This window comes from Schizophyllum commune (assembly GCF_000143185.2).
Source record: "Schizophyllum commune H4-8 unplaced genomic scaffold SCHCOscaffold_6, whole genome shotgun sequence".
In the NCBI taxonomy this organism is placed as follows: Eukaryota; Fungi; Basidiomycota; class Agaricomycetes; order Agaricales; family Schizophyllaceae; genus Schizophyllum; species Schizophyllum commune.
Window position 1 is genome coordinate 493,216 of NW_026089543.1, and position 18,967 is coordinate 512,182.

Below are 18,967 nucleotides of genomic sequence, written 5' to 3' on the forward strand. Positions count from 1 at the left end.
TTGCCAGTGCTAGTGAACATTCGCTCTGGTCCTGCTGCAGCGTGGAGGAAAAGTGTGACATGCATGCATGTAGAAATCACACAAAACAAGGCAAGCAAGCGATAATTCACTCATGCCCACAATATCCCATTGAGCTGTAGGGAACTCTATAAGATTCCCAAGAGGCATGAGATGTATATTGATATGAAGGACGATAGACAATGTCAGCAACAGTCACTATTGACTTTTAGGGAATATACGTGGACTGCGTTGCTCCTTCGGTCCCGTCTCCCACTCACGCTTCTTGAGAAACGATTTAGACGGTCCGCGGCGCTGCACAGGTAGATCATGCTGTGTCCGCGCCGTCCTAGGGTCCATCCGAGAGTCTGAGCGCAGCGTCGGGATCTTCTTTTTTGGGGGGAAGTTCGTGCTCGCGATGTCAGGAAGTCAGCGCGCAGGAGAGAGGAGCTGCAATGGGAGGACAAAGCGAGTGCAGATCCTATCATTATATGACCAGGATATATGACTAGGATCCCAACGACCGCGTCGTTTTTCGTCTCGCGCGTCGAATAAGATCCTTCGACAGTCGCCTTACTAGTACTTGCAGAAGGCAGCGAAGAAGTAGCGGATCCTGTGCTGGTTAGCCCCGGGGTAGGACTGGTGCACCGGTGCTTGCTCACTCTCGTGCGACAGCCAAGAAAGCCGATATCCATGCCATGGGCGAGATAATAGCAAACTTGGGGGCCGCGAGCGTTGAGGGCAGCGGTGACGATGACGAAGAAGAGCCGCAAAGATAGAGGCTCGTAGAATGCGCTGTGAGCTTATAGACCATGGAGTTGTGTAGTGCTGCCTAGGATCGACATCCGCATGCAACTGAGAAGCACAACAATGCGACGGCACGGGAAGCAACAGGCCTCGCGAGTCGCGAGTCATGGCGAGAAGTTGAACAGTCACATGCGTGACAGGTCTGTCACTAACGTCGAACAGCCCTGCTCGGCATATGCCGCTCTATTCTCTATCACGGAGCCCTATCGCAGAGTTAAGAGGAATCCTGCCCTCCACGGAATCGCTACGCGAATGCACTCGGCCTCGTCTTTGCAGTCTAATGTCCCCTCGCGCAGCAGGATACCGGACAGTAACCAACTCTCCTACTCATTGTCTGTCGACGTCACCGCAGCCGGAGAAATAGGCTTGAACTGAGAAGAGCATCCTCCATGCCTCGGAAGTCTATGCAGAAGCGGGTGCGGAGTCCCAACGGGAAACCTTCCCCTCGTTCACATTGCACCCGCCTCTTCTGCGTGCGGTTGCAAAGCGTGTCACCTATTCCTCGTGCGGAGGAGTTCCCCGTCCTCCTCCGCACAATACACCTTCCATCACGCGCGCAAGTCTCTTCCAATGGACGAACCGTTGAGGCTACCTCGGTAGCCATAATCATACTGCACGGCCATTACCCCGAATGCGCGCAGACGATGGAAGCGATCCCTCCCCCCGGAACATTGCCTGACCACGCACCCCACATGTTCCCCCGGTCATGCGCCCTGCCTCGCATCGCGGCGGTGCGCGCGACAACGCAATAAAAGCCTGCGCTCGGACGGGCGGAGGAGTAGCTTGGGGCTCTCTCGCTCTCCCTCGCCGTCTGAGTCAGGATGTTCACCCTCGACACACTTTTTGTGCGTGGAGCTTGGATGAGCGCGATTTGACGACACTGACTGGATGTAGACTGCCGTGGGTCTGGCAGGCGCGCTGGCGATGGCCACACCCATCGTCCGGCAAGATTGCGCGTCCGTGTACCTCATCCATGCCGCGGGCACGTCCGAGAGCGGCCTCGGAGCCGTGGGCGAGCCGTTGTCGGGGAACTTGACCTCTGCTCTTCCATCGTAGGTCTTTGGTCAGCTATCACTGGTAGATCACGCTCACCGTACACGCAGGTTCTCCTCTGTTGGCTTGGATTGTGAGCACCTACGTGGCCCGCCCGTTGCGAACGTGAGAGCTGATCCAGCGGCATCTTGACTTTGACTCGGAAAGACGACAGTAAGCTTCGTTGCCTGTCCTCAGATCCTCAGCTCATCGGAACTTCAGCCAGCGTTGAGTATGTGGTGACCGTCGCCGAGGGCGCGCAAACGCTGGCAGACCTCATCGTGCGTGTGCGATAGCTCTCTCTTCAATCATTGCTGAATGATAGTCTTTCTCAGGCGAGCCAAGCCTCCGCCTGCCCCGACCAGAGGTTTATCCTGAGTGGATATTCCAAGGGCGCCATGGTAGTCCACTGTACGTTGCACGTCTGAGAGACACATCGATATCGCCACTCACTTCTATCATAGCATCGACGGCGGACCTGACCGACGACTTGATCAGCAAGGTCTGCGGGATCGCCGTTTTCGGGGTAAGCAGGATTTTCTGTAAACAATGATAAACCGTTCACTCAAGTTTTTCAGGACCCCGACGATGAGAAGGGCTTGGGCGCCATCTATGGGCTGGCGGACAGTGCGTTTTCCCTTACATCGGCTGGAAGTTTACGCTCTGACTGACCCCTTTGCAGCGTGGCCCATCGCAGAACCACAGATCGGGACGAACATCCTTGAGTATGTGTTTTATGAAATGCATAGTCTACTCACTGACGCGACCTTACTGGTATAGATTTTGCAACGAAGGCGACCCTGTCTGTGACGGAGGCGCCGATATCGACGCGCATTTGGCGTATCCCTCGGACGGCTCTGTGCTACAGGCGGCGACTGGGCTCGCGGCGGTTTGCGCGTGACGAGATCAGATTGAGGAGTCCATGACTCCATGTAAGGCTCGTTGTGAGCATCGTGTTGTACGATTGTTGTATGAATACCAAGCCAAATTGACGACGCTACACTGCCGGTTTCCCGCTTCCTGTGCCTATTGGCCGCTGATGAGCTCGTCCAGTTTGCTGCTGAGGATCTCCCCCTCGACGAGGCGGCCGACTTCCTTGCCCTTGTAGAGGGTTAACTGATGAGATGTTTAACTTCGAGACCTGGCTTACATCTTTCAGCTTGAGCAGCGTCGGCACGCCCCTGATGTTGAAAGGCGCCTTCCGATACTTGTTGTCCGGAGACTTCCAGCTGCGCATCATAGATAAATGAGCGTACTGGGAGGTAATACTACTACCAGCACAACTTACGTGGGTCGGTCGCCGACGAAGACAATGAGTGCCGATGGTTGTTTTGCACCCGCGAAGGCGGCGTTCACGCGCCCTTCGACGTCGCGGCAGTCCTGGAACACAAGATTCAGCATTTTTCAGGGAGAAAGTAATCTCTCAAAGGCTTACTGGACACCACATCTTGCCATCGACAACGGACGAGTAGAAGATGAGGTACTCCTCCGGAGCGGATGTGAGGGTGGCAATGTCCGGGGTCTCCAGAGTGCGGATAGGCATGGTGCCTGTAGTGAGAAAGGCGCTGAACGCAAATAGTGAACCTCCTTATGTCCAGATGGTGGTTGGTAAGAAGAGGGAGCAGGGTATACTGACGAGATCGAGGCCCATCGTTGTGCAATCCTGGCCGGCAGGTGCCGAGTATGTTTGTCGGCAGATGCCAGCCAATCGCGTAAATGCGCCACGCGATAACTGCTCGTGACCGCGATCAAGGGACGGACTTCGCGGTATATAAGGCCGGGTAGGGTGATTGGCGCTGCTCCTTCCTTCCTCTCCCTCTCTTGTGTATGCGGCTCGCGTTGGCGAGGGTTTTTCACCATCTCTGGTGCGTGGACATTCATCCTACGGTGTCCTGTCACTAATGGAGTCCTAGATGCCAGAGTAACTGGCTACAGACGACATCAAGACTATCGATTGCTGTGGCTGAGAACGTCCTGTGCATCCTAGTCCCTCGCTCTTCGCTCCTCCTCCGATGACCTCCAGGTCTCCTTCGTATCCTCTCCCCCCTACTCCACCTCCCTGCTACACGGTTTATCACCCACAAACGCCAACAGAAGTCCAAGAAGGACATGTCCATACCGACTTCCATCACATCTCGACTCGACGGATCCCTTCCTCACCCTCGTCGTTCGTCTCTTCCGACTTCGCCCGTCCTTATCGACATCGATGACGACCGCTCGCCGTCGGCGAAGCCATGACCAACACAGGCACCGTTCGCCATTGGTGCGCGCCCTTCGAAGAGGCTCGATCGACGCGGATGGCTCTTCTCTGTTGCCTTGGCGCGCGTCCCGCAGCAGTTCCTCCGAGCCGCATCCTTCCGCTAGACCCCCCACATCTGCGCCGAAATGCTGGAGGACTTGCTCTGCGTCCGCGTCTGAAGGCAGCTTGGCCGCTCTCTGACGATGGCGAATATTCTGATACATGTTTTCCATTCGCCCGAGCTTGTTCCTGATGTAAGTATTGTACCTAGAAATCAATGTGGTTGGCATAACATCGGTCGGAATATCATCAAATCTATGTTCCCGGACGAGGGGGCCTCTTGGCAATCGCTCTCATAAGGCCAACTGTCATTCTCCCCGCACCTCCATCCTCTCCCGCATCCCACCTTGATCATGGTCGTCTGGCTTTCTAAACCTTTAGGCGTCTGGCATACGTATCGCGATCCTGGCCCTCCGGACCCTATGTTGGCGGACTGGGAGGCGGCCATGATTCACCAGCGGTGGTTAGATGTGAGCGACGCAGTTGACGGGTCCAAACCGCCCAAGTAACACTTTCGCAGTGGTACCGCGCCGACTGGGACTACGGCCAGACCACGATCGCTTTCTTCTGTGCTGCCATCGCCGCAGCGATCGTCCTGTACAGTGTCGTTTTCCTGCGCGACAAGGTTAGGCAACGAAGACCAGCCCCTGCATCAGTCAAACGGGAGAAGGGAGCGCGAGTAGCGCCTGGAGTTCTGGATAGATTGACCGCCGCCTGCCGCTACGCATCCTCACGACAATTCTCCATCGAACGCTTGGGCTACTACTCACCACCGCTCTCCGCAATCCTCCTCGTCTGTGGGATGGCCATTTTCATATTGAGTGCGTGCCCCCTTTCTCCTTCCACTGCATATAATGACATGCGCTATAAGGCCTGATTCTCTCCGTCCGCCCATACTACTGGCCAAACCCCATGATGGGCCACAGCATGCCCATCGCGACGCGCAGCGGTTGGATCGCCATGGGCATCCTGCCTTTCATGATGTATGTATCGTCGTTCTCCCCGGATAGGCGAGATTACCGAACGTCTGCAGCGCGTTCGCAACCAAGGTCAACTTCGTCGCCATCCTCACCGGGTCCTCGCACGAGCGGCTGCAGGTCCTCCATCGGTGGTCGGCGCTGCTGATGTGTATGTGGGCTGCTTTGCGAGCATGAACTCGGGCTGAGCGATTTGTTATAGACCTCGCTGCGCTCGTGCACACCTTCCCTTTCGTCTATTGCGATATCCGGGATGGTGTTTGGAAAGAGAGGTACAATTCGAAGCTATACTATTGGAGCGGGTTTCTCGCGCTCGCTCCGCAGGTGAGCTACAGCGGCTGTAGGCCTCTGATAGTTGCCCAACAACTGACTTGCGATTGCAGACATACCTTGTGCTGCTCTCGTGGGGACCGTGCCGCAATCGGTACTACGAGATATTCAAGAAGATGCACTATCTGTGCGTGGACACGCTGGTTGGTCTGATCTCAACTGAACGCATCTTCCAGCGCTGCCGCCGTGTTCATGGTCGCCCTCTTCATCCACACCGACTGGATCCTCACGTCGTGGTAAGCTGCAAAGTCCCCCTGCCCCCAGCTGTTTCTAATCAGCCTGTAGGGATTACTTCTGGGGCACCGCCGCCGCCTGGGGCCTCGCCCGCCTCATCCAAACCGCCCGCACCCTCTATCACAGCCGCCTCGGGCTCCCCGCCACCATCGAGGCTCTCCCCGACAACTTCCTCCGCATCCGCATCCGCGCGCCGCGCCCCCTCGCCATCGCCCCCGGGCAGCACGTCTTCCTGCGCTTCCTCGATGCGGGGCTGCATGCATTTACGTCGCATCCCTTTACGGTGTGCGGTACGGGCCATGAGGGGCGGACGGCGGATGTGGTGCTGAGGGTGAGAGGGGGGACGACGAAGGCTCTGGCGGCGAAGGCCGCTGGGAGGCCGGTTGTGGCGACGCGGGTCATGGTGGATGGACCGTATGGTGGGGTTCCGGTGGCTCTGGGCACGTATGACCGGGTGCTGTTGTTGGCTGGCGGAAGTGGTAAGGCAACGACGAGAACGTCGCTCTTCCAAATTCAGATCTGACACATAGATAGGCGCAACGTTCACCGTCCCAATCCTCGCCGACCTGGCGCAAAAGCTGAAGCGCGGGGAGGCAAGATGTAAGCGGATAGGCTTCGTCCTCGCGGTGCAGCACGAAGGTATGATTCTTCACCAAGGACCATCGGCTGGAAACTGACGCTTTCCGCGCAGACTCCTACGCATGGATGGAGGAGCAACTCACCGCCGTGCGCGACCTCCTGCCGCCCGATGCACTCAGCATCTCGATCCACGTCACAAGAGAAGACGTCCCCGAGGAGGAGAAGAGCACCTCGCCTGAGTCCTCCGTCGAGTCGTTATTCAGCCGTCCCAATCTGCCCAACATCATCTGCGAGGCGGCGCGCGTCACGAATGGGACGCTTGCGGTAGCTGGTCAGTACTGCCGTGCTTCATATGCTCTATTCTTATGTCTGCGCAGCTTGTGGCCCCGATCCCTTCTTGCTGGACGTGAGGAACGCCGTCGCGGATTGCCAGCTCACCATCCTCGACGGCTTCGGTCAATGCCGCGAGATCTTCCTGCAGACCGAAAACTTCGGATGGTGAGGGAGTGAGCGGCTTTGTCGTAAGTCTGCATCTCGGGTCGTTGAGGAGGCCAGGTGGTGAACGCATCAGGCGTGGTTTTGTGTGACGGAGTATTTATTTACGGGCTACCTTGGACATGTATCAATATTTGAGAAGATTCATTTACGAGCACACGACGTAGCGTCAGTCTGAGCGTACGCTTTGGACGGAAGGGTATTCGGGCGATGGCTTTGACACGATCACGAAGAGCAACGTTCGACTTCAACCTGAGGCGGACTGAATTGAACACCTCATATTTGTTCGACTTATGCATTCGTATCCGGTGTCGCCATGACTCCCTGAATGAATCCGTTCGGAGTCCAATCAACACGCGTACTGATCCATGAAGGTCTTTTCATTTTGTGCCAGGGGGATGTGCCAAACGAAAATGGCCGTCAGGCCATCCAGGGTCCTGGTAGGGGGCGTTTCGCCGGTCCCATTACGCTCATAGCAGGGGCAGACGCACGCGCGAGGAAACCCGCGGAAAAGCCTGGCTCTGAAACCCAGCCTCACACGCTTTGAAGCGTGCATTCTCTACTTGCGAACGTAAAAGTCGTACTGCGTGAGCATCCATATGAGGGATGATGCTGGCGAAGAACAGACGCGCAAGGACGGAGGGGGAGGTCAGCGTGGTCTGGGAGCGAACAAGGGTTGCGTACTTGAGACGACAACAGGGCTCATGGAACCTGGGTTGGGCTTGGCGGAGCGGAAGACAAGCAGCTCCAGGGAGAAGTGAGCAAAGGCGAGGAGGTAAGTGAAAAGTGTCATGTCGTAAACGCTGGGTCGCGGGTAAGAGAGGTCCTCGTCCGAGTAGGAAGGTGGCAACGTACACCTTCTGGTGGATGTTGTACGCGCAATACCATCGCACTACGCCCGAAGTGAGGGTCCAGATCCCAAAGGTGCGCGCTTGTAGAGGCGTCACTATGGTAATGTTAGCTTACGGTCGACAGTTGAGGGGGTGCAACGTACCAGGTTCATTAGTAGCTACGTTATTGTAGATTTTGCGGGCGGCCTTCATGGAGAAAAAGTTCTGCAGGCCATTGATGATTGCAGTGACGGAGACGAGGAGTTGCCAGTAGGGGAGGTAGCCCGGAGCGTCGGGAATGACTGCCAGAGATCAATGTCAGCGGGTATGGAGGGTACAGCATGCGCACGAGCGGATAGGATGCCGGACATGATGGTGGCGGGAGGAAGGAAGAGCGCGTCGGAGCGCGACCGGCGCGTGGACCGATGCTTACGCTTATGTAAGCACATTCGCCCTTCCTCCCTCGCCCTCGATTCGTTGCCGCACTTGGTACCATCGGCCAAACTGGCCCTGGACGTCGTCGACGATGTCGGCCGCGTCTCCCACGAATGAAACGCACCGTCCGCCGTCGCTGCGCTCGGTGGCGAGCGCGAACAGGGCAGCAGATCCCCCGCGGGGACCGCACCAGGGCCGCGCGCGTTCCAGCACGGTTACAGGCGCGCCTGTCGCGTCGACGTCTGCTGGCCCGGTGCCGGAGATGCCAGACTATGATGAGGACATGGCGGACGCGACGTGCGTGAGCGAGACCGCGCCCCAGCGTTCGCCCCGACGGGCGGCAACTGGGCCGGTGGGACAGGTGAGTATTCCAGCATTTGCATACGGACCCGTCTCACCTTCGACAGAAATCTGTCACTCTCGCACCTACAGACTCACTCACAGCATTCACCCGTCGACCGTCACTCCAGCGCATTGACATGAACTTCCGAGACTCAGTCCTTACCCAGGACTCCAACGCCTCCTCCTCGGTCTACCCATTGTCCACTTCTACGGCATCGATGACGGAGACCCCCTCCCCACGGTCCTTTTCATTTGCTGAACGCGAACTGGCCTCCCTCGAAACGGAGGTCGATCACATCCAGGAGTTCAACGGCGACGATGTATCTTATCGCTTGCGCCTTCTCGTGAAAAACAATTACTGGCTACCACCGGCCCACTCCAAGCCTAAACCTTCCGACCTTGCTCTTCCCAACACGAAGAAGCCCCAGCGATCCACCACACCTGCCTTCCTCGATCTCTTCCGCATAGGCAAGGGAAAGAAACCAGGCACCCCGGATAGCTCCAGTTCATCTACCGACGGTTCCAGTCCGGCCCTGCGAACACCTACCGACGCACCTGTCTACCCTCGCTCGGCGCCCGCGACCCCTCGAATGCCGCAGCGCCCCGCTACCAGCCCCGCCGATACTCGGTCGCGCCCCGGCCGCGTCGTGGTAGTGCGCGAGAGGATGGACGACCTGTCATCTGCTGCGAAGGCGGCTGAGCAGGAAATAAAGACGAAGGCCGCTGGCCAGGGCTCGCAGCAGGCGCCGTCCAACGTCTTCGACGGCGTTGTGGACCCGACGGATGCGGTGGACGTTCCGCCGCCGTCTTCGTCCTACTTTGCCGTGCAGGCGTCTGAGGTGCACGGGCTCGGCGTGCAGGATTCCGTGGGAGCGGCTCTGCTGGCAGACCGCTTGCCGCCCTCCTCGACCTCGACTTTGGCGGACCCGGAGAACGCATGGAGAAAGCAGCTTCTGCATGCTGCAGTGGACCTCTCGCTGAACACGTCGCCGGAGAGCTCGAGATTGCCATCGCCGGCTGTCCCGAGTTGGCCGACGAGCTCGCTGCCACCGTCTCCCAATGTCAAGACCAATGCCCCGCACCCGAAGGTGATGCTCGACAGGCGCATCATCAGGCATCCGGTCATGATGGGCAGCAACCCCAGCGAGGCGTCTATCCGCTCATTACCTGCACGCCCGAAGCCGAAGAGAGGCGATACCTTGTCGAAGCCGGCAGAATATGTCCCCGAGCGAGCGTCGACACCGTCGACGCCTCTGATCGCACTCGCGCCTGCGCCGCGCTCGAATTCTGATAGGGACAGACCTCGCGCAGCTACGGCTACAAGTCACAGCCCCTCGTCATTTGTGGCACCCCGCGCTTCGACCTCGACGACGCCCGCGCCATCAGTCTCGAGCGCGCGTAGTGTGCGGAAGGTCGCGTCGTCTCCTCATCTCTCTGGCCAGGGTGGTATGACGATGACGCCGCCCCCAATACCAGGACTCAGGCCGGGCGCGCTGACTTCTTTGTCCCAATATTCTGAGCCACGGACAAGCAACGCTGAAGTACGGGCTGAGTCACGAGCAGAGTCGACATACTACTCGGACATGGACGTGCGCTCGCAGACACGCTCGCCACCGACGTCTGCATTCCATACCGCCCTAAATGACGACTGGCAATCCTTCTTGGACGTTGACAGTGAGGACGAGGTGGACGATGCGCACGTTATGGCGCCGCCGCGAATCAGTGTCGAGCCCGAACCGGAGCCTACGCCAGCAAGCTTCTCCCCCCCTCCACGGTCGTCGTCGTTCACGCCCCCGCCTAGAGCATCGACGTCGTCAAACCACTTCCTCGCGCTGTCGCCAGCGCCCAGGCCACCCAGGAAGGGCTCGCTCCTGGCCGTGGGGTCAATATCAAGCGGCTCGCCCTCGATGATTCGCTCGCACTCAGAGCCGACGCCGTCGGGGTCGTCGGAGACGCATGGTGGGCGCTCGCGGTCTACGAGTACTTCAAGCAGGCGCAGTGCTGCATCGAGCAAGTACAGCGCGTCGAGTAGGCTCAGTGAGGATCGACGTCGAGACGAGGGCGTGCCGGAAATCCTCGCGCCCGACCCGACGACGCCGCCGTTCCCGGTGACGCCTCCCTTCCCTGTCACGCCGCCAGCGGATCGGGAGACCATGGCGCCGGTTTCTTCGCCCTCGAGCTCGGTCACGCCGTTCGGAGGTCGCCGCCCTGCATTTCCTGGGATGTCGCTGGACATACCGAGCGAGTATGTTCCGGCGGATATACATTCTGCGCCGCCCATCCAGTCTTCTCTTCCGATTCCGAGACAGGTCGCGTCTCCGCTGCACATCGCGCCGCCAGCGTCGTCGCCACAGTCATTTTTCGACGCGTTCCAGGATCAGGCGTTCGCGCAGGAGCTCGCGGAAGAGGAGGAGGAAGACGAAGACGAGTCGGAGCTTAGCGAGGAGGACGATGTTTACTCTACCTCGGCGCATGGGAGTGCGTATAGCGGGAGGGGAAGTGCTCAGGGCAGTCTGTACAGCGGGCGGGCGAGCAGCACCTACGGTGGACGGACCAGTAGCGCGCGGGGGAGCATCGAGTCGCGGTACCCTCCACCCTCCTTCCCTCGAGCGCGTGCGGAGTCGGCAGCGGCGCCGACACCTCCACGGCCGTCTTTCATGCGCCTGGGCAACCACTCGCTACCACATGTCGGCGCGGCGCTCGTCAGTCCTGCGCTCGTCGAACGCCTGCGGCCGGTGGAGAACAAGCCGGAGAAGTCTAAACGCTTCTTCACGGATCTGCGCAGTGAGCCGGGGCACGCGAACTCGCCCTACGGTATGGCCGCCTTCGCTTCGAGTCGCGTCTCGCAACAGAGGTCGGCTACGGCGACGACTGCGGCGATCGAGAGTACGGCGGAGGAGCCGAGGGGCAGGAGGTCGGACGAGCCGGTGTCGTTGGTCAGGAAGGAGTCGTTGGCGAGGTTGGACGGGATGTTACAGCGGCACATTGCGGCGGAGAAGGATACGATGCGCCGGATCACCAGTACTGCGAAGGGGAGATAGAAAGAATGGATGGGGAAGGGGGAGGTTGTGAGGTAGGAGGGTAGGAGGCTAGTTGTTAGCAGGAGTAGTAGCAGGTAGCGGACTCGAGATTATACTCACGTACATACGTGTCCTCGCGCACAATCACAGTCAATCACACATTCCTTTGCTCTAGTCGTACACAGTATATATCTTATTTTCTATGCGTATACGTACCTATACAAGTTCATACTTGCTGCATCTTTTCGCGTATATACCCTTTTAGGTCACCGCTGCGGTTATTATCACAGGCTCTCTAACAGAATCCATATGCTGACTTCTGTACTCTCATATTGGGGTGGCGGGGCAGGAAAGCGCCGTTTTATGGCCTTGTTCACGATCTGGATTGTCCAGTTTTCGAGTTGTGGGTCCATAGTAGCTACAGTGCGTGACCGGGAAGCTGGTCAGACCGGGAAGCTGGTCATAGCGTTTGTAGCGTACCGTATCCGATGTCTCGGTGCTCTTTGATGAAACCAAAGTGAACGTAGCGATAGACTGAAGCTGTGTATAGCGCAGAAAGTCCTTAACTGCTCAAGGTCCGAGTGCGTGGGCGCTTGATGGGGCCGGGGGACGCCGTGATCGAGCGATCAAACCCCTTCTGCCTATAGCTCTCCTTCTGCCGCTCTCGGCGCCTTCACACTGAACGATATGCGTACCTTGGGCGGTCGGCCGTCGATATACTCCTCTACAATCTACGCCTCCTGTTAGATGCCTGTAATATGGCTCTCTCAATGCGACCGCAGCGTTCTCAGTATCGCGTCAGAGACAAATTCAAAGGAAATTCACAGCGTGGTTCTCAGCCATGCGATTCTCCTAGAAACTGGTACATGGAGGCTCAACCTTTCGCCGAAGGGTTCTGTTTACTCTCTTCTTCTCTATCGCTCCTCGGTACGACGCTAGTCGTAGCTATTTCCGAAGACAGGCCCTGAGCCCCCCTAGTCGCTGGGCCCCTTCCAAGAACCTTCAGGGCACAAAAACAAGCACAGAGACATAGTACAATATACTTGAGAAAGCATGGCCCTCAAAACCGCTGGGGAAGCAGTCTCTGCGTGCTGTTTAGCATGCGTTGATAGTCACGTGCCAAGAGTGTTGTTCTTAATTCTTGATAGACGGCACTCTGCACGTACATACAGGAAGGATATGAGTACTTGAGTCATTGTAAACACTATGTAGATGCATCTCGGACATTTTGGCGCCAAATGCTCGCTCTCACTATCGATGATGCCTGCCAACCTTGAGCATGCGAATTTTCGGGCATGATCAATAGGGTTCGGGAAGACTTTGGGCCTTAGATCCTTCATAGATGTGCACTGACGTGTTTACACTGTCTCAGGAGGTGGTATTGACTACCAGGGTTGAGTGAACCGTCAAGACGGGGCGGTAGTCGACCTGCGTGGGAAGCTCGGAGTTATGACCAGCTTCCCGGTCCGAGCACGTTCGGCGGTCATCAATTCAAAATATTCGTACAGCAGGCGAAACTTCAAGGACACTTTCGCAAAGTGTACCAGTCGAAAGCTTAGAATCCATACTACATGAAGGTGACTATTGGTAGCAAGACACACCGCCACGTTCGCAGCAAACGCTGATCGAACGATTTGTGACCAGCTTCCCGGTCACGCACTGTACTACACGTGACTACGAGGACCAAACCGTCACAAGTCAACGCCTCAGTGACTCGTTCTCGACTTGCCTTGTACCATCGATCGTTGTAGCCCATGCAGGAATAGCGAACGCTCTCTGGTCGCTCCACCGAGATAGTTTCGCGATCGCTCACACCTTCGTGTTGTTCCACCTCAAAGGACCGAGTCCTGATCTCTACGACCCTCAAACACGAGCTTCAATCCCGACTCCACAAAGACATGGCTCTGTATACGCGCTGGTACTGGGTAACTAACGGAACGAGCTGATCTTTCGTGACTTCAGGAATGCTACCTCGTTCTTTGCGTCCTCTATTGCTCCACAAATATCATCTGCAACAACAAAGCGCGTTGGACTGAGCCAACTCCGCGAAATGACTGCACCTCTGCTCACTGATGCATGGCCAGTCGGAGAGCGGGGGGCATCTCCACCTCGCGAAAAAGCTTACTATCGTCACCTCACGAGGTATCTGCAGCGTTCCACTGTTTCGCGCTTGCACTACGAACTATAAAAGCCACGGACGGATGGACTTCTTCTCTATCGACTTCCTCTCGTACATTTCAAAGGTGAGCTTTCTTCCTTCTCGCATAGCTCACGCGTCTCAACCAGACTCTGCAGGTCTAATTCAGCAATCCACTTGAATCACCGACTCGCCTGCACCTCTTTGGACAAGGTATGAACGGTTTCTCCGCGTACTTTGCCTCTCGAGTCTCACCATATCTCGCAGTATGTTCTCCACCAAGCACCTCCTCGCCTTCGGTCTCGCCTGCACGACTGTCTCCGCCCAGGACTACATCCAGTGCGAGACCTCCGACGCCAGCCCCAACGCCAATGGCTGCCAGACGCTCGTCGACGCCTTCAAAGGCGGCGCCGACCCCAGCTGCGCGCGACCGCATGGCTCCGGCTGCCACAACCTTGACGGCGCAGGCTCGGGCAATACCCTTGGCTGCACCTTCGTTCTCTGTCAGCAGAAGGGCACGCAGCCGCAGTGCTCCGACCCCGCGAGCGCGGCTGACTTCACGCAGAAGCTCATCGACAAGTGCGCGAAGGATGGGAAGGTCGGCGGCTTCTACCACCAGGATCTGGGCGACGGGCACTGGCTGAACTACGAGTTCGTGAAGCCGGAGTAGACGGGGGTATGTTTTACCTTACAGGAAGTAGACGCAAATGACAAGCCGATGACTCGTCCCTACAACGATGTGTTGCATACGCAGACATCTCAAGAGAAGTGACTTTTGTGGAAGGCTTTACTTGTCTCCGGTCGACTGAACGCTCCGAGTCGGCGCTAGAAGTCGGGGAAAGCAAGGTACTCTTGAGTACCTCCATGCTCATGTGGTAGTCCCTATTTCGGCCAGACTGTACGCGCTACTCGCTCGCGGGCGCGTCCAGAACTGCAGTATGCATCCAAGGACCTTTGCTTCGGGTAGATCGTGCTTCTCTAATATCCGACTGATGAGATTGTTTCTTTATGTATTCTCTGGCAAGTCGAGCCCTCCCAGAAGGTCCAGGGTCAAGACATTGTTTCTGTAGGTCCAGCACACGTGCTCCTTTATGGACTTTGTCGCGGATGAACTTCCTTTCTTAGCTAACCTTCGTCTATGGATCTGGGGACATTCTCTTCGAGCTGCTCGGGACTGAAGCGCATGCAAGACGATAATGCCAAACACGGTGCTACATCTGTCCGTCGACCGAGCGCTCCGAAGCAGATAAAACACTGAGGCAGCGCCGGCGTCCGCGGGGCGTCTGGTGCTTCGCAAAGAATATCTCTCTAGCCAACAAATTCTCGCCACCATCCACATAACGGCCTCCCCACAGCAGACCCACTCCGTACTCGAAATTTGCTATTGCATGCTGTAATTTCCCTCGGGTCGCTGCGCATCTCCGTGCATGCGAGGCAACTCACGATGCGTAAGAAAACCTTATAAGGTCTGTCAGAAAGCAGAGTGCGTCCAGCGCCTCCCGACGCCCCTTGCGATCCCAGCCCACCAGCACGCTGCCTTCGAAATGTCCAAGACGGAGTACCCCCCTCAGGCTCAGCAGCCGATGTCCATCGCGCAAGTGGGCGAGCAGTATCAGGCCGAATGTACGTCCTTCGTGTCTTGGCATAATGCCCCAGTAGATTCTGATGCTGCATTTCTTCCACAGTGTTTGCAAAGTGCGCGCAGGGGTCGCACGTCGTGAAGAAGCATTACGGAACGTGTGGCATCGTCTGGGCCATCGTTTGTTTCCCTTTGGGCTTGATCTGCCTCTGGTGAGTCTCAGACGTGCGTTCAATAGCACGTATGCTCACGTTTCTTAGTCGGGACAGGGAAAAGCGCTGCGTGCGCTGCAATGTCAGGATCGATTAGACGGTGGCGGCGAGGGCTGGGACCGGCGACGGACGACTTCATGACTTTGCGACAAACATTCCTTTACCTTTGCATTTACTACGTTATCATCAGCACTCTGACGGCTACTTGATTAACTTCTCATTATCGACGCGAGCTCCATATTTTTCGGGCCGTGTGTCTGGCCCTTGTCGCCCACTTCAACTTCAACATCACGTGGGAATAGCGTGATACAGCAGTGACCTCTTGTTGAGGTCGATGATTCGAGTCATGCTGGCGTCAGGCCAGACTTCTTCATGCTCCTCAGCTGGTTTCCACTACCCGTTTAGGTGCTGAACATATGAGGCGGAAAAATGTGTCACCAACTGCGAGTTCGTCTGTGGACCCATCTACACCCACATGTACCGCTGGTCTGTGCGTCGCTCCGCCCTACATAACCCGTCCCTCGACACCCCGATTCTTCACCACTCTGGCCTCTTGGCTTAGATCAAGTGTAGTATCTGTTCTTAAAAGTTTAACCACTTTTACCGAAGCACTGCTTCGTGTTATGGTTATCCAATTTTTGTCACCCCTGTTCCCTGGGCTCTGCTTGCAACCCGGGGACGCGATGACCTTGCCGCTGTAGTACAGGCTTGTGTCGTCAGGGGAATCTTCTACCTTTCTCTTTGTGTTCTGTATCATCCTGCGTCTGTGGACGTGGTGAGGTCGGGCGCAAAAAGATTGGTTGCCTTCAATCTTTTTATTACTTTGTCGTGCACGCGCTGGGTAGACGGTCTATCCTCATGAATGTCTGCGTCCTCGTATCCTTGCGAGCATAAGGAAGTTTCAAGTGACTCATGCCAATCTTCTCGTGCAGTAAACACGTGCATGGCCATAACGCACCATTTTGGGTCACAGAACGTCGACCTCGGACCATAGCCGTCGAAGGGGTTACCATGTTTTCGCTGAAGGCCGGCTCTACACGCCCTGGTGGCTCAGGATGAACCAGACGACTACTCGCAGAAAGATACGCTCATCAATTGAGCCTGGACAGATTGGACAGGTCAAGAACGGGCGAAGCGTCACGCAAGAGCACGAGATTGAAAGGACAGTGACCATTGTACATAACGACCTACGCACAACTAGCCTACGAGGACATCGGCTGCTCCAGAGGCGGCAAACGAGCACCAAGGTTATCCGGGACAGCCAGCGTGTCGTCGATCTCGCTCGCCAGACGACCACCAAACGCAACCGTCCCGTTCGCGCGGCGGAACTCCTCGATGCGCTTCTCGACCTCAGGACGGAAATGGCGCATGAGGCCCTGGATGGGCCAGGCAGCGGCGTCACCGAGCGCACAGATGGTGCGGCCCTCAATCTGCTTACTGTGGGGGATATGAGTAACGTCGCCGGGTGAGGTGAAGGAGGGGAAGACGTACGAGATCTCGAGCAACATGTCGATCTCGCGGACGTGACCGCGGCCCTCGACCATGCGGTTCATCATGTTCATCATCCAGGTAGTACCCTCACGGCAGGGCGTGCATTGACCGCAAGACTCGTGCTTATAGAATGACGCAAAGCGGGCGATGGCGGAGACGACGTCGGTGCTCTTGTCCATGACGATGACGGCACCCGTGCCGAGACCGGACTGCGCGTCCTTCAGGGAATCGTAGTCCATGCTGGACATCACTGAGCTCGGGATCATGGACCGAGATGAAGACACTCACAGCACTTCGGAGCACTTGTCGATGGGCAAGATGGGGACGGACGAACCACCCGGCACGATACCGAGGAGGTTATCCCAACCGCCAATGACGCCACCACAGTGCTTCTCAATGAGATCCTTCAGCGGGATACTCATTTCCTCCTCAACGACACACGGGTTGTTGACGTGGCCACTGATGCAGAAGAGCTTGGTGCCCTGGTTCCGCTCGCGCCCAAAGCTAGCAAACCACGACCCCCCGCGACGGCAGATAGTTGGGGCAACAGCGACAGTTTCAACGTTGGCGACAGTGGTCGGGCAACCGAAAAGGCCCACGTCGGCTGGGAACGGCGGCTTCAAACGAGGCTTGCCCTGCTTCCCTTCCAGCGACTCAATAAGGGCGGTCTCCTCGCCACAGATATAGGCGCCAGCTCCACGGTGCAGGTAGACATCGAAAGAGTAGCCGGAGCCGCATGCGTCCTTGCCAATGAGACCGGCCGCGTACGCCTCGTTAATGGCCTGTTGCACGTGCGACGCCTCCTGGAAGAACTCGCCACGGATATAGATGTAGGCGGCGGTGGCGTTCATCGCGCGGCCGGCGACCAAGCAGCCCTCGATGAGCTTGTGCGGATCGCCGCGGAGAATCTCGCGATCCTTGCATGTTCCCGGCTCGCCCTCATCGGCGTTGACGACGAGGTAGCGTGGTCTACGAAGGTGTCAATTAAGCGGGGGGCCCTTAACGTGGGAGGGAGTACGCACCTGGGATCCTTCTCCCAGCCAGGCTTGTTCATGAAGCTCCACTTAAGACCACTGGGGAAGCCGGCGCCGCCGCGGCCTCGCAGACCAGAGTCCTTGATAGTTTGGATGATCCAGGAGTCGCCTTTCAGGATGATATCCTTCGTGCGATGCCAGTCTCCGCGAGACTGGGGGGAGGGTCAGTACCTCGCCGCCTCAGACTATCGCACCACGCACCTTGGCGCCCTTCAGCCCGTGGTCATGCCTGCAGTATGCGTTGGTAAAGATGCGGTCCTGGTCCTTCAGGCCCCCGTATCTCCTGACCGGAATGTCGGTAGCGGTTGCGAGACCGCGACTTGCTCGCAACTTGGCGGGGCGCGCGACCGCTGGAAAGCACAGATCAACATCTTACGGGTCAACAGGGTGAGGGCGGAGACGTACAGGTCGACCGCCGCGCGGCTTTCAGCACTGCGCTCATCGTTGTAGACGACGAGCAGGGGTTTCGTTAAAGTCGGCTCCTCGTCGAATTCCGCGACATCCGATTGGTCACGGCAAGACAAAATAGAGCAAAACAAAGCTAGCACGTGAGTGCGCATCTCCCAACTTCCCACCACCATCGAACATGGTATTGAGACGGAAATTGGATCTTCATGTCGCCGTACGTGAAAGCACTCGAAGAAAGACAAGCTAAAGAGAAATGCCGATGCGTGCCAGATGGCCTCAACTGCGTTCAGGTGAAGGTCTACCTTCAACTTGATCCGAATTTATTGCAGGAGGGACACCCAGGATTGCCACAGAAATCTGGGCATCCCAAATCACTGGAGTTCCGTGTATACTGTAACCTGGGAACTCCAACGTCTTCACTTTTGCATTTGCCTCCAGGTGGTTTCCCACGGTTGAACCAGAGTATACCAGTCTTCTGCTTCAAGCCTGAGCGCGAGGGATTCGAAGTAACACCGCGCAGTCGCGCAGCCTGTCTGCTTGCATCCTCGCGGGGCCGTGGAGAGCCTTGCAGATCCCGAGCGGTATGCGTTGCTCCGGTTTATCTGATTCGTCACATACAAGCTGAATCTCTCTATGTGCAGGATCCTCGCATAGACATTGGATCATTTCCTCCGCCATCTATGTACGCGAGCGGTATATATTCTGTGAGAGGTTTTTGACCTATCCTGA

At 57.1% G+C, this 18,967-nt stretch overlaps 10 protein-coding genes across 10 annotated transcripts; 5 read left to right on the forward strand and 5 right to left on the reverse strand.

Annotated features, from left to right (window-relative positions):
• Positions 1 to 125: 125 nt before the first annotated feature.
• On the reverse strand, positions 126 to 921 carry SCHCODRAFT_02625150 (uncharacterized protein). Its single transcript, XM_050345283.1, has 2 exons — positions 660 to 921; positions 126 to 610 (listed from the first exon to the last, which is right to left on the reverse strand). The coding sequence occupies exons 1-2, from the start codon at positions 910 to 912 to the stop codon at positions 204 to 206; spliced, it is 660 nt and encodes a 219-aa protein (XP_050199918.1). The 5' UTR covers positions 913 to 921; the 3' UTR covers positions 126 to 203.
• A 698-nt stretch (positions 922 to 1,619) lies between these two features.
• On the forward strand, positions 1,620 to 2,737 carry SCHCODRAFT_02625158 (alpha/beta-hydrolase; the record flags this gene model as incomplete). Its single annotated transcript, XM_050345284.1, has 9 exons — positions 1,620 to 1,649; positions 1,699 to 1,856; positions 1,908 to 1,930; positions 2,059 to 2,117; positions 2,172 to 2,247; positions 2,301 to 2,362; positions 2,415 to 2,463; positions 2,519 to 2,561; positions 2,617 to 2,737. The coding sequence occupies exons 1-9, from the start codon at positions 1,626 to 1,628 to the stop codon at positions 2,735 to 2,737; spliced, it is 615 nt and encodes a 204-aa protein (XP_050199919.1). The 5' UTR covers positions 1,620 to 1,625.
• SCHCODRAFT_02625161 (uncharacterized protein) lies at positions 2,717 to 3,492 on the reverse strand. The gene is made up of 4 exons (XM_003031874.2): positions 3,272 to 3,492; positions 3,125 to 3,216; positions 2,987 to 3,065; positions 2,717 to 2,937 (listed from the first exon to the last, which is right to left on the reverse strand). The coding sequence occupies exons 1-4, from the start codon at positions 3,377 to 3,379 to the stop codon at positions 2,863 to 2,865; spliced, it is 354 nt and encodes a 117-aa protein (XP_003031920.1). The 5' UTR covers positions 3,380 to 3,492; the 3' UTR covers positions 2,717 to 2,862.
• A 153-nt stretch (positions 3,493 to 3,645) lies between these two features.
• SCHCODRAFT_02625162 (uncharacterized protein) lies at positions 3,646 to 4,367 on the reverse strand. The gene is made up of 2 exons (XM_050345285.1): positions 3,750 to 4,367; positions 3,646 to 3,701 (listed from the first exon to the last, which is right to left on the reverse strand). Exon 1 carries the CDS (start codon positions 4,297 to 4,299, stop codon positions 3,883 to 3,885), a length of 417 nt encoding a protein of 138 aa, XP_050199920.1. The 5' UTR covers positions 4,300 to 4,367; the 3' UTR covers positions 3,646 to 3,701; positions 3,750 to 3,882.
• Positions 4,368 to 4,453: 86 nt separating this feature from the next.
• On the forward strand, positions 4,454 to 7,065 carry SCHCODRAFT_02625166 (uncharacterized protein). The gene is made up of 11 exons (XM_003032317.2): positions 4,454 to 4,605; positions 4,656 to 4,956; positions 5,007 to 5,118; positions 5,169 to 5,263; positions 5,315 to 5,436; positions 5,496 to 5,569; positions 5,619 to 5,678; positions 5,728 to 6,155; positions 6,211 to 6,315; positions 6,368 to 6,586; positions 6,633 to 7,065. Exons 1-11 carry the CDS (start codon positions 4,489 to 4,491, stop codon positions 6,755 to 6,757), a joined length of 1,758 nt encoding a protein of 585 aa, XP_003032363.1. The 5' UTR covers positions 4,454 to 4,488; the 3' UTR covers positions 6,758 to 7,065.
• A 47-nt stretch (positions 7,066 to 7,112) lies between these two features.
• SCHCODRAFT_02625168 (Erg28-like protein) lies at positions 7,113 to 7,962 on the reverse strand. Its single transcript, XM_003031873.2, has 5 exons — positions 7,930 to 7,962; positions 7,745 to 7,882; positions 7,606 to 7,696; positions 7,435 to 7,553; positions 7,113 to 7,362 (listed from the first exon to the last, which is right to left on the reverse strand). The coding sequence occupies exons 1-5, from the start codon at positions 7,949 to 7,951 to the stop codon at positions 7,310 to 7,312; spliced, it is 423 nt and encodes a 140-aa protein (XP_003031919.1). The 5' UTR covers positions 7,952 to 7,962; the 3' UTR covers positions 7,113 to 7,309.
• A 65-nt stretch (positions 7,963 to 8,027) lies between these two features.
• Positions 8,028 to 11,875, forward strand: SCHCODRAFT_02577873 (uncharacterized protein). Its single transcript, XM_050343890.1, has 2 exons — positions 8,028 to 8,376; positions 8,423 to 11,875. The coding sequence occupies exons 1-2, from the start codon at positions 8,107 to 8,109 to the stop codon at positions 11,396 to 11,398; spliced, it is 3,246 nt and encodes a 1,081-aa protein (XP_050199921.1). The 5' UTR covers positions 8,028 to 8,106; the 3' UTR covers positions 11,399 to 11,875.
• Positions 11,876 to 13,782: 1,907 nt separating this feature from the next.
• Positions 13,783 to 14,184, forward strand: SCHCODRAFT_02667598 (uncharacterized protein; the record flags this gene model as incomplete). The annotated part of the gene is made up of 1 exon (XM_003032316.1): positions 13,783 to 14,184. The coding sequence occupies one exon, from the start codon at positions 13,783 to 13,785 to the stop codon at positions 14,182 to 14,184; it is 402 nt and encodes a 133-aa protein (XP_003032362.1).
• An 874-nt stretch (positions 14,185 to 15,058) lies between these two features.
• Positions 15,059 to 15,402, forward strand: SCHCODRAFT_02502932 (uncharacterized protein; the record flags this gene model as incomplete). The annotated part of the gene is made up of 3 exons (XM_003032315.2): positions 15,059 to 15,137; positions 15,200 to 15,305; positions 15,354 to 15,402. The coding sequence occupies 3 exons, from the start codon at positions 15,059 to 15,061 to the stop codon at positions 15,400 to 15,402; spliced, it is 234 nt and encodes a 77-aa protein (XP_003032361.1).
• Positions 15,403 to 16,456: 1,054 nt separating this feature from the next.
• On the reverse strand, positions 16,457 to 18,309 carry SCHCODRAFT_02625175 (NADH-ubiquinone oxidoreductase). Its single transcript, XM_003031871.2, has 6 exons — positions 18,236 to 18,309; positions 18,032 to 18,180; positions 17,819 to 17,982; positions 17,085 to 17,765; positions 16,797 to 17,036; positions 16,457 to 16,742 (listed from the first exon to the last, which is right to left on the reverse strand). The coding sequence occupies exons 1-6, from the start codon at positions 18,270 to 18,272 to the stop codon at positions 16,508 to 16,510; spliced, it is 1,506 nt and encodes a 501-aa protein (XP_003031917.1). The 5' UTR covers positions 18,273 to 18,309; the 3' UTR covers positions 16,457 to 16,507.
• Between the last annotated feature and the right edge of the window lie 658 nt (positions 18,310 to 18,967).